Source organism: Lepisma saccharinum, chromosome 21 (assembly GCF_977018435.1).
Source record: "Lepisma saccharinum chromosome 21, izLepSacc3.1, whole genome shotgun sequence".
Classification (NCBI taxonomy): Eukaryota; Metazoa; Arthropoda; class Insecta; order Zygentoma; family Lepismatidae; genus Lepisma; species Lepisma saccharinum.
In genome coordinates, this window is record NC_139249.1 from 21051387 (window position 1) to 21065002 (window position 13616).

Consider the following 13616-nt stretch of genomic DNA (forward strand, 5'->3'; position numbering starts at 1 on the left):
GAGATACATGATTTATGCTGTTTTTAATCAAATATTTTACCGAGTAAAGCATATAAGGTGACATAAATAAAAATTATTACTCAACAGTTCGGCGCAGAGCGTGGAAAAACAACAGTATGCTGTGAATATATCTTCCGAATCAGCAATTGTGAAATTTAGATGATGTTGGCAAGAAATAATTTAATCAATACCTTTGCGACTTTTAACTTTAAATACTGGTATATTTTCGTCAGAATGGGGTGAATGGGGTGAAAAGAATAGTTCTACCCTCATCCGGTACGTAACATGTTCCTCCAGTAATTGGCCTCCCACGTTGACTTTCCGTCGCCAAATGCACAAAAGTCGCTCAAAAATAGTGAAAGATTTATCACAGCACATTGTCGGTTCCGAGCTCCTACGACCGAAAGGGGGAAAAGTCGACAAAAGCAGAGAAACACAAAAGGTTCAGAAATGTGGTGTTTTTCTACCAAAGCTTCACGAGGATACGAAGGTTACAGAAAAATATAAAATAACGAAAACGTAGGTGACAAAAACTGATTGTCATAAAGAGTTCAAAATTAGACTACATTAAAATCAATTTGCCTGGAATGGTAACATCAAATATTTTTGCAATTCAAACTATAACTCCTTCCTATATGTATTTCAATAAACAAAAGTTCGGAAGTATGAACTGCTTAACACCATAGTCACAAAAGGAGTTACTGATAATAACATTATGATTTCTTGTTGACAGGTGGAGCAGTACCTAGTGTGCTTCAAGAGGTTCAAGTGCCTGTGATAGAAAACAACGTTTGCCAAGAAATGTTCTACACTGCTGGTCACCACAAGAGGATAATTGACAGCTTCTTGTGTGCAGGATATGCTAATGGACAAAAGGATTCTTGTGAGGTAAATCATTCTTCACTCATCCCATGATTCTTAGTTCTGTGCTTAATGGACAGGTTTCTCACTGTAACCTCCTAGGTTTCTGATCTTGAGCCTTACACTTCATGTCAGCATATGATTCACTTAATTCAATATCATCTAATATCTGCTATCTTCTTCCTTTCCCTATTAACCATTCCTTCTAGTGTGTCTCTTGCAAGCAATTCCTTCTTACTGTGTCTCTCCACTTCTGTCCAGGACCATGTTTTTACATTTTGCAACATAACAATTAAACAAATTATAACTACCATATTTGCTGGCGTGTTAGACATATTTTTTTCTTCTTTCAAAATAGGTCTGAAAAACAGGGTTCGTCTTATTCGCCAATACTAGTCGGCCCCGTGGCGGAGTTGTTAGCACATCGCACTACAATGCCAGGGGTCCTGGGTTCGAATCTCAGTCTGGGCATGGATGTTTTTAAGCGTCCATTCATCATATCATCACTCATCCCCATCTTCGAAAATTAGCCAAATGTGGCACAAGAAGCGAAGTAAAATGAAGCAAATCAATCAATCAATTATTTGCCAATACTCAGTTTTTGATTACATTCATATCTGGAAATTTTCTCTGTTCTGAGTTAGACAATTTCCTTGAGGTGTATGACGAAGAAGATTGAAATGTATTCTTTCCTAGTTAGATTGGGTACGTTATTTGACCTACACATTACTTTATATTTAAATTAATTATAAATTCAGCTATAAAGATTTTTTCCTGAAAACAGTACTTTATGTACAGTGTGGCTAAACAGGACTGGGCCTTCATATGCATCTAAAAGAAGTAATTACACATAAAGTATATTTAAACACAGGCCTGTATTCTATTCCTCTGGGGGGGGGGATCTTTTTTCAGCAGCCGCCATCTAAAGGCTGAAAATTGAAGGGTAGAAGCCCTAAAGATGAATTTTTCAGTGCACTACAACTTATTACACAAGATGTTAACCCTGCTATGGAAGTGAAATTAATCCCTCCACCCCTCCACCCCTCTCTGGCTACGTACCTGTTTAAAGGTTGAATATTTACACATGTGTTCTCAAAAGCAAGTTAAACAGCGGTATCACCTAACAGAATTCTGGGTAGCATGTCTTTGCTCTCAATGGGCTTTTTGCAGTGTAGGGTTTATTGTTTTTTATATACACAATATGGTAAGTGTTAGGAATTTGTTTTTGCTCCCTATTAGTTTCAGAATTATTTCTCCTGTAGTCTACGGTTATTTAACCGTAGACTACAGGAGAAATAATTCTACAATGCAAGCAAGGCATAACTACATACAAGAAAAAATATTAGTTGCAGATATGATAAAAGTAAGTTAGCTATGGATGAAATTTCAATATTAAAGTAAATATATCAAAAGCCAGCTAAAATTGTAACTTTAAATATTCTTCCAAATTCATTTAATGTTGATGTTTGAGTTATAGTTCTTGAAGTAATAAACATACATCAAAAAGATAGTCAATAAAGATTTAAATAATTACCGCTATAATTACCACACCAATACCAATTATAATTAAATATCCTAGTTCATTTGGTAATCTAAAGCAGGGGTGCACAAAGGGAGGATTCATGACGTGCTTGCATCATGGGAATTTTTGTGGGAGACAAAATTTTATAGTTTAGCTACCATATCTTCACACAAAAATGGGGGGGATTGTTTCGTTTGATTGACTTATTTATTTATTTTTAGTTATGGTATTAGATGTTCAGCATCTACTTTATGATTTAACAACATCCATAAGAACACTATTTCCTGTAGCAAACATGAAAGTGAGTCGTGCTTTTTCCTTTTTAAGTCTCTTAATTTCAACTACAATGAAAGGTTTCGAATGTCATGTCCCTTTCGATTGTTGACATCCTGGCAAGTTGTATGTAAACAATGTCTGGTTCTTTCTTTGTGGTAGTTTTGAGTCCACTGTCAGTTTTCATTGTGTAAAGACTTCGGAGGTGAGGGGAGGGAATAAAGGCACTTTATGCCCCCAAAATTCACAGAGGGACAGATATTATGTATATTTGCATATATAAAATATTTTTCGTGCCAACCTTGGTGTGGCAGAAAAGCGAAGTAAAATTTACAAAACCAACAAAAATATGAACATGCGTTCTCTTGCCCAAATAAATACATCCGTATTTATGACTGTTAGAGGCCAAGAGTAGTATATTTAAATAAAACACTACTAAAATGAGAGTGAGAGAGAGCCCGAGCACATATTTGTAATTTAATCATTATATATTCCATACTTGAAAAGAAAAGAAAGAAAGCATAACATTATTGTCTGCACATAACATGTTCCCATTTCATAAATAATAAAATTACATCCCATGTTATACATTCATATTGTACAACGTGTAAAATGTTGTGTAAATACAGAGAACTGCAGAAAATTTTACCCTGAGTTCTTTAGAGGATTTACAAAAAACTCTATGAGAAACCAATCCCCTATCTGTCCTATAGGAGATAGACTGGGGGACCTGAAAGCACGGGCTTTCAACCATTGCAGCGGGGAGAGGGGGGGGTCAAGTGAGGTAGAGGTAGAAATCTTCCTTTTCTTTCGGGTGGCCGTTTCTACCTGGAAACTGGTCAGGCGGAAGAAGAGCGAGCTAGGGTATCCAGCCAGCTTTGCCCGCGGAGAACACTGATGGACGAGAAGAGCGTGGGAAAAAAGGTGTTGCATATGAGCTGTAGTGGCTTTAACAAGACAATAAATATTGTGATTTGAATATAATTCGAGATGTGAGATTGATTGATCTATCTCTGCTAGACTAGCTACTCCTCAGTGCACATCACTGATTCACTTACCATTCCTACAGAATATTCAGCATTGAAAGTATTCTCATTCATTGGATGCAAGTGCGTGGGGAAACATTGTAATGTACCAATAAAATATTCTTGAAATGGAAATTGATAGGGGTTCCGGGTTCAGATCCTGGCCTGGAAATGGGTGTTCTCTGTGAGTGTCCATCAATTTCATCATATCATCACTTATCCTCATCTTCATGATTAGCCAAAAGTGAGAGAAAAACGAACAAACCAAGTCAACAAAAGAACAAATTGATAGGTGAGGAGGAAATGTTTTGTGTAATTTTTCCTAGCTGGGGGATACCATCTCTCCATATACCCCTCCACTTGAAGCCCTGTCAATAAATATATACTTATATTTCAGTTGGCCGGCCCCCGTGGCGGAGTGGTTAGCACATCGCGCTACGATGCCAGGGGTCTCGGGTTCGAATCCTGGCTTGGGCATGGATGTTTGTGAGTGTCCATTCATCATATCATTACTCATTCCGATCTTCGCAAATTAGCCAAAAGTGGCACAAATAGCGAAGTAAAATGAAGCAAGTAAATCAATTATATTTCAGTCACTTTACATGTTTTGTATAAATATGGGATTGGTTTTCAGAATTTTTCCATTGATTCTTTTAAAATTCATGATTAATATTCTCACATTCAAATGGCAAAACAACTGTACTCAGTTTCAAATCTGAATGAAAATGTTGAGCTTGTAACTTAGTGCTAGAAAGTTATTAACGTTTTGTTAAAGTTGTGCAAATGTGATAATGTACCATGTAGACGGAGCTGTTTATCTCAAACATTTTATACATTGTAAATGAAGTATAACATTTGTTTCATTTTTCAAGATATTACTTGATTAAGAGTGTAGTTAATGGTACTTTTGTTAAAAGTATTTTGAGACAGCCAAATATCAAAATAGTTGATTATTTATTGCATTTAAGTAAAGACTACTCAGATCGTAAGATGTAGGCTGTAATGTTAACAGTTAACCTCAGATAAACTGTGTAATACAATTTCTGACATTGCTAATCCAACCCGTAAAGTTATAACCAGTATTAAAAAGAAAGAAAAATTGCTTTCGTCACATATAAAACATCAGAGAAATTGTCATAAAGACGATAACCGTGTAGTTTCGATTTTACAGAACCACACCTAAATGATTGACACCCCAAGAGGTAATTCTGGTTTTGTTCAAGAATTAAGTCCTGGTGTTCATGTTCCAGGAGTTCTACAGTTTGTTTATTGTTGTTGTTGTAGATAATTCATTATCCTTGTTCATCCTTCTTGCTTCTGTACCAATTTATCATGCCATCGCCTAGCCAGAAATATTTTCACAAAACATCTCAGCTGTTCCATTTTCACCATGTTAAATTTATGCTACGGCTTGAGAAATTATTCTTCATGTAACAATGGCTGCTTCATGCCAGTATATTGCTAAAAAATAATTAATCGCATGTTGATTTTCTATTACTTTTGGAATATGCTCACTAATGTCCAGTGGTGGATCCAGAAGTTACATTTGGGAGGGTTGAATTTCAGTTGGGTACCTCAACTTCCTGAGAATAAATTCTAACCTACACTTGCACTATTTTATATAAAGAAGGTATCATACTGTGAACAGGAGCCAAGTTCACTTCCATATACTAGAGATTAGAGATTAGACTATTGTACAGAGCTGGAATAGTTGGATATTGTTGTATGTCATTGTGATAATTCCTCCCATTGTCACAGTAAACTGAACGATCAAATATGAGAAATAAAATGAAAAAACAAGAAAAACAAAAACCTATTCTCTCAAGGGGTCTCAGGTTGAATCCCTATTTGAGACATATTGCAGTGTTTTGGATCGAAATTTAAACTGTACATCAGTGGCGTGGCGTGACTTTTTCAAATGTGTTACTGGTCATCAGAAGTTATCATCTCCACCCTACCCTCCCTAAAAAAAAAAACATGCCTTTGATCTGAATTTTTGTTCATTTCGTTCTTTTTTTCTTAATCCGCTCAGTTATTTATTTAGCCACAATCACTTCTAGAAAGAACTACCACTCATGAGAGAGTTACCACAAAAATCCAGTGAATAGTAGTTGAGCCTTGTAAACCATCTCTGTTTATTTGCAAAGAGGTGGAAAGGGGAAGAAGAACCATACATTCGTTTCAGTTTAACATTTCTGCAGTGAGCAGACGACAGAATTCCCCTCCTCCAGTGGTGGAAGGGAAGTCCAGATGTACCTTCAACTGTTGCCAACTTAGTTTTTTGGAGCAAGGTTTGTCCAAATCACGAATCGCATCAAGTACTTATCTTTTCGTCTATTACGTAAACGGTTTCAGTTGTAGTTAAATCCAGCTTTGGCTTTGCAGTCTAGCTCTTGTTGCTTCATAAAAATAGTATCCCCATTTTAGGCGGGATTTAGCTCTTTTCTGGAAATCCAATGTGACAACACCTGCTGATCCTGTAGGCTGCAGCAGCAACAGGGCCCCTAAACAGGCATATGAATAACCCCCTAGCACACTTGCCTCCTCAAGTCTTTTCCCGCCGTTCCCTTGCATTGGCGCCCTTTCCTCCTGTTGCCTCTTGAGGGTTGGCTGCAGAAAAAATGTCCTGCAAAATACACTCAACTGCAACACTGTCGGTTAACTTATTTAACAATGTTGTTATTTTATTGAGAAAAAACTTTTTAATTTCTTTATATTTTTCTGTTGCCTGCGGTAACACCGGTTACATGCACGCCTCTGCTGTACATCCAGTTCAGATTAGCCTATCAGAAATATTCTCAACTTGATGATTAAAGACGGAACATATTTGGACCTTCAAAAATATTAAGAATAATAACACGTGGCAAAATAGCCCGTGAGGGCCAGGGCCTACATACCGAATGCCAGCCTCACTCCCACGTGTCGAGGTGGGAGATCATCTAACAAGTTACGAGGTCATGTGTAGTCAGCATGACAAACCCCCAATCTTTGTTGTAGGTTTCTGTGACTGGGTTATGCTACTCATTCATAACTCCCCAATCTTCTCACAATGGGGGGTGGCCACTGGTCTCATACGCAGGCTAAAATCTCAGGGAACCCCCACCCTCACCCCTTTGCCAGGAGACTCAAACCTGAACACATCCCGTAGCTGGAGCTTAAAGCATGATGCCTTAGATCACGCGGCCACAGTGCAGGACATTAGGCATAATAATGTATTCTGAAAAGCCTGCCAGTTGGAAAGGGCGATCGCCCCTATCACCCTGTCTTCTACTGCCTTACCATTATTCACAGCTTTGTGAAAATAAGTTGTTGTTCTTTGTCGGTTTCAACTAGTTTTGGAGATATACACATGTGTGACATGCCAGCCACCAGTCTTGTTAACCCCAGGATTTTCTCGGTATTTTTCCTACAAATTGTTGTTTTATTTTTCAGGGCGATAGTGGAGGACCCCTAATGATAGAGAGAGAGGGACGATGGGTACTTGCAGGTACAGTATCCCACGGCATCAAGTGCGCAGCCCCCTACCTGCCTGGAGTCTACATGAGGACGACATACTACAAACCCTGGCTCAAGAGTATAACGGGAGTGAACTGAACTGGCCAATTGAACAAACTGAGTTCGAAGCCAAAAAAAGCCTGTGCCTGATGTACAACACAAGTTGATTCCAAAAATAGTATGCAGTGCTATAGCTCAATTATTGTCAGCAATGCCGAGTGTTCTAACATTCCCTGTAATGCAGTGTACAAACAGTAAGTTTATGCATATCATAGTGTGAGATTATCCAATGCTGTTACAGACTTGCGAGTGAAAAATCACCTTGAACTGCTCTCTGTGTACTTGAGGAATTAATGTTAATGGAAACTAAAATTTGAGGCTGTTGTTAGATGGGGCAGTTTACACTCATTGAATGTGCCACATATTCACAATATCCACAAGACGTAGTGTATATTTTAAATGTTTATGAACAATTTTTGATTCAATTGAATCAAAATATGTACTGTTGAAAGTCCTTTTATTGAAAGGTGCGAACTTTTGAAAACACAAGTTAAATTTAGATCAGACATTGTTCGTACTATTTTCAATAAAACTATGATGAATACTATCTTACAAATTTATGAGAAAACAATGAGAAAGTGTTGCAAACTTTTATGTCTAAATGAATACGATTTAACTTTAAACTTCAAAATTATTTTAGTACTTTAATCAGCTAATATGAGCAAAATTACCACATGACTATACAGAGTGGCTGGTATTTTAAAATCCATGTGTATCTTTTCCTCTGTATTTATGAGCAATATTAAGTTGCTATTACAGATATATTTATGTATATTAGCATCGATTCAAATGTACTGGAATACTGGCTGATATGTCGACAAAAGTACAGTATGTGTTCTCTATGGTTTGTGTTGCATAGGCTTTATTAAGCTGTCTCATAAGTTATTTGTGTAGCCAATTAGTGAAGAATTGCATTGTTCTTGACTGCAAGTTATATTCTATTGGTGTTGAAATGTTGAATTGAAATGAACTATTACAAACAATAAGAAAGACTTTGTAACTTAGAGTAACAGAATATAGGGATAAAATTGTTACCTTTAATTAATATTATATTAAATTTTGACAAATTTTAATTCTAGTTGACTGAATTGAAATTTCATGAATGTTACTTTCCCCATCAATTAACCTCATAATTTAAAACTTTTGAAATAGTTTTTGATTGTCATTCAGTCATGGATTCTAAAAATAAATTAATGATTTTATTTAGACAACAGTGTATAATAAGAAATAGAAATGTTATAAATAGTTTCTATTTGGAAGGAAGAGCAATAAAACATATTTATGTGATTAAAGCAATGCAATTAATTTCTGCATAGCGTTATTATAAGTGCTAATGTTTCATACCAATGTATTCACTGGCATGGAAAGTTACAGAAACATGTCTGGGGATTAATCTAATCATTATGAAATAAAGATTCCATTGATAATGTTATTGACATCCCGGTGAGAGCAACCTTTACGCAAACTACATTAATTATACGTCCATAATTTACGTGTGTTCGTATGTGTTTACTGCTTGTGATAAATGTCAAACAGTGTGCAGTTTATTCGTAATGATGCTTGAATAAGTTAAAGTATGTTCATGATTCTTAACAATTATTTTTTTTACATAAAGTATTTTTATAAAATGTTCAAAACATGTATTGTGAATATTTATGTATGTAAATACTATATATTTAATATAAGAAATGTTAATTTATTTGTGGTCACGTTGAGCGACACCATCGTGATATATTTATTACTAATTTATAAGAAATATTGTACAGTTGAAAATCAAATAGAAACAAAAACAATAAATAATTAAGTAAAATATGTTTTAGGTCAATTTTCTGCAATATTCCTTAATTTTATTAAGGTAGAAGTAGTAATGCAAGTGAATGAAAGAAAATAAGTATGATGGTTATTATTAACAGAGATGTAATACAAGAAAGGGCAGAATATCAAAGATAACATGAAATTATTGCGTGCATATTGCAGATCAAACAAATGAAAAGTGGTAAAGGGAATAGGGGAATGGGATATTTTGGGAATAATAAAATGTACAGGTCAACCGCCAACTCCAATAGCATTTTTCTCACTGATTTGGTTTCTGTCTTCTGTTTCACCTGCTGCTTACAAATATTATTTTCTTTGAAACTTCTAAAATAACAATTTCAAAATGTTCATGAAGTAGGTAACTTTTACTAAGTCAGCCTCTATGATAGCATAATGCACTATGAACTCAAGGCCTAGGTTTCAATCCTAGGCAAGTATTTCATCAATTCATTGTTGCATTTAATTGATGTAGCAAGAGCACAAATATAGAAACAAAAACAGTGTGCCTGACTATGGGTTGAATCTCAGCATTGCTATTAGCATGGAGGATGGAAAGGGGAGGAGCAAGCACTGCATGTCGTCTTGAAGCCAGTGGGCGGAGCTTATGGTTAGCATAAGATGGCCGCATCTACTTCATCCACCGGCCTCGTCTGGGGAGCATTCTCCTGGCATACCCTAGTGCCATTGACAATTGTACCACAAACTATAGTTCGGCATGTTCTTGTAATATTTAAGTAAAGAAAAAAAAGAAGTGCTCCCCTGTGCATAGCACCATGCCATGAAGGCGTATAGGGGGTGTGGGGTTAACACCCCACACTTTCTTGATCTGGTCGTGAGTGAGGGTGATGTGATCAGCATCATGCCCCTGACCGCCTTTACCCTCCAGGGTTTCCCCCAGGTACCCATGTTATTCTATGCTCGGTGGGCGCCGGGGCCGCTTCCATCGTTCGAAAAGTTCACGGATTTGAACCGGCCAGGGATCGAACCCGGGACCTTTAGCATGGTAGTCAGAGTGCAGTAAACATTGTGTCCTTGTAAATGAAACCTGTTCACCTGTTGGAGGTCTTTGTGGAATTTCTTCACGTCGAGAAATAAGACTATTTTCTGTCGATGTATTTGATGTAGGTACAAATGTTATTTAGGTTAGGATATCATGTACTTTTCTATCTTATGCATGTATGGAACGTTGTTTAACATGAATGCACATAAAAGTACTCGACAGCCGCAATTTACAAGTTTAAAATTCTCTCTAAATCTTCTTTCCTGCTTGCTTATAACACATATAATCTCAGCATTGCTATCAGAGGAGCAAGTCTAAAGTTATTTATGGGTTATCACAGATAGACGTTTTTGTCTTCTCTAGTATTAAATGGATTTAGACCCAGTGTTAATTCAACTTTTGCTCTTGAGAAGATGTCTTGGGCGTAACTTGACAGGGCAAGGGGCACATTCGCCTCCCCAAAATGTCCAGGTATATTAAAATGTATGTGCTATGGGTATTTTTTTAAACCTTTTGTAACCTGAGGTTCATGTTCTGCCCCCCCCCCTTTAAAGTTAGGAATTTGAAACAGTAAGAAAATGTATGGACCATAATGAATGTTATTCAGCGAACAACTTCCCCATTAAAAACATGCCGGGTAAGTGTTGTCCGAATGAGCTTTGTCAAAGTGATTCAAGGTATGATTATCATGATCAAATGAACAATGTGTACTTCTTACCAGTAAAGGTCCTGAATGTTTAATAATTTTTTTGCAAGCAGGCTTCAAATGAGCCAGAAGAACCGGACCTAAATTCCAGCAAATCACTTTGATGCAGAACTCAGTTCCTGCTGTGACATTGGACATACATTTTATTTATTTAATACACTATACAAAATTCTATCCTTTGTTAAATTATTACATTAATTCTAATAAACAATAGATGAAGAGGAAAAGAGATAGTTCCTGTACTAAATTTGTCTGCTGTCGATGGGCGGTCTGGAAATTTGGAAGATGTAAACAAGAACCTAATTTCCTGAAATGACAGACGTGATAATCTTGTTTATATAATAATAATAATTCCATTATTTAATGGGCGAGGTTCAGTCGCATATTTATTTTGGATGCAATAATAATAATAACCAATGCTCTTTTTTTTCTGGTTGTATGCTGTACTAGCATCTTCTTTATGTAGAATAAAACTAAAAACATTTTAAGGAAGCAATAGTGTGTGTGCGTCTGTCTCCATGAATTCACGATCATTTATGATCTTGTACAATACTTAAAGTAGTTCTTATGATGAACACAATAACACAAAATAATATTGACAACAAACCAACTTCACAAGTACTGAGATCATTCTTCCCAAAATAATAAGAATAATAAATATGATTGTTATTTAAATATGCAAGTATTATAATTATCACAACTAACTAACTCACTCTCTAGCCTTCTTAAACCTGAAGGTATATATCTGCAGCAACCTAAGCCTTCCATCTGTCCCTATTCTGAGCAAGATCAATCCAATCTCTTCCACCCTTACCGATTTCCTTTAGGTCCATCTCAACGTTATTTCTCCATCTTCATATTGGCCTTCTTACAGGTCTCTTACCATCAGGTTTCCCAACAAAAATCCTGTAAACTCTTCTTTCTTATCCCATTCGTGCCACATGGCCTGCCCACCTAAGTCTTCTTGATTTAATTATTCTAATAATATCTGGACAGGAATATAAATTGTGCAGTTCTACATTACGTAACCTTCTCCACTCATCCCTTTCAGGTCCAAATATTTTACTAATGATTTTATTTTCAAATACATACTCTAAATTTATGTTCCTCTCTTTAATGTAAGGGACCAAGTTTCACATCCATATAATACTACAGGTAAAATTACTGTTTTGTATATTATAACTTTTAGTTGTTCAATATTAAACGAGAAGACAAAAGTAACACATATTTTCTGAATTAAGTCTGCTTTTTATTTCCTCTTTAATATCATTTTCATTTGTTAGTATTACCCCTAAGCACTTGAATTTGGAAACTGATTCAAACGAGTTATCAATAATTAAATTTATATTATTTCCTAACACTTGGTTTTGGCCTGTAAGCATACATTTAGTTCTCTCTTTGCTAACTTCCAACCCTATCTCTTTAGCTGCCTTTAAAAATATTTTAGCATATTCCTAATTGTATTTACATCATTTCCTAGTAAGGCTGCGTCCAAAAGGTACAAAGTACAGACTTGAAGTATGGTCTTGGCGGAAGTGACGTCACATAGTACAGTTCAAAAGCGCCAAGAACAGAAGGACGCAAGTACACAGCTCACAATACAGATGGTTGGTGACTAGGTCACGTGGTTTCCGCACTCGTTGTTCATTTGTTTAAAATCACAGAGGTAGAAAGCCAGCAGCACAGGTAGATATACATTATGGGCCAGCAAGTTGGTTATAGTTCTTCTAATGTGTGGAAATGTATGTGTACGAGCATTTGAAAATGCTATGTGATTTCTATGGTGAATAACAAGTGTCTAAATGGCGAGGAAAACAACGAGTACTCAGTTTTATCTACTGATCGTATTTGGCGCTGCAGTCGAAGTGCAATTCGAAAGACAGCACTTCCAGTCCATACTCGGAGGATGCTCGCTTCAGGTACGGTCTTGCACCTTTTGGACACGACCTAAGTCTACATCATCTGCATATGCTAACAACTGAGTCACATCGTTTAATTTTAGTCCTTTATTAGTTTATTTTACCTTCCTAACATTTTTACCATTATTATTATTAAAATTATTATTAGTAGTAGTAGTAATCATAGTAGCAGTCACGTCTATTCATCTCTTATTGGCTTTCTGGCTATTGACAAAAAACACTTTAAGCACTGTTCGCAGTAGCATTATATCAGTATTTGGAAGTGCTTTAGAATACTGGAAATAATTTTGAAAGTAAGTTAGAACTTTTAGAAACTAATTAGCCCAGTTTAAAATATCACTAAATATTAATTACCAAAGAAATTATGATTTGAAAAGTAACTAATATGAGCGTCTTGCACTTTGCAGCAAGCAGCCATTCTTGATATAAATTTTGCAATATGCTTATGCAGCAATAACTTCAATTAATTTTTGTCTTTGCAAATCGAACTCTTTAAAACAAATAGCCACGCTTGTACAATCAGAAATAAGGTTTTGACACTACTGAAGAGGACTGGCACCCACCCACCGTGGGGGTGAGCACCACGCTCCTGTCTGTGAGTCGAGTCTCACTAGTGTGCAAAATACAATCTAAGGTGTAATACTTGGAAAGGAGGTTTACATTTAGCTGCCTTCTGAAAGGTTCGTCCCTTTCACCCCTGTACTTTCACTTGAACACGTACTTGCCCTCCATCCCCTGGGATATGTGGAAAATTTAATTTAATTAGAATGATTAAATTGTAGAGATATTGCAATACAGGTAATATTGTTTTCTGTAATTTATAGGCTATAATTTACTGCAATTGACTACCATATCCAACAAAATACCGAGAGAACGTTTTTACGAGAGACTTTAGAATCATGAGACTGCCAAATCGGACTTTTTGGGACTGAGAAAACTC

The 13616-nt window shown here is 36.2% G+C and overlaps 1 protein-coding gene across 2 annotated transcripts in view; it reads left to right on the plus strand.

The window, feature by feature from the left end:
- flz (transmembrane serine protease filzig) overlaps positions 1-8994 on the plus strand; it is a 112471-nt gene extending 103477 nt beyond the window's left edge. For both annotated transcript variants that reach the window (XM_083143141.1, XM_083143143.1), the window contains exons 6-7: positions 734-888; positions 7114-8994. In XM_083143141.1, the coding sequence (XP_082999267.1) occupies positions 734-888; positions 7114-7275 (317 nt within the window). In that variant the 3' untranslated portion in view covers positions 7276-8994. The remainder of the gene's footprint in view (positions 1-733; positions 889-7113) is intronic.
- The last annotated feature ends 4622 nt before the right edge of the window (positions 8995-13616 follow it).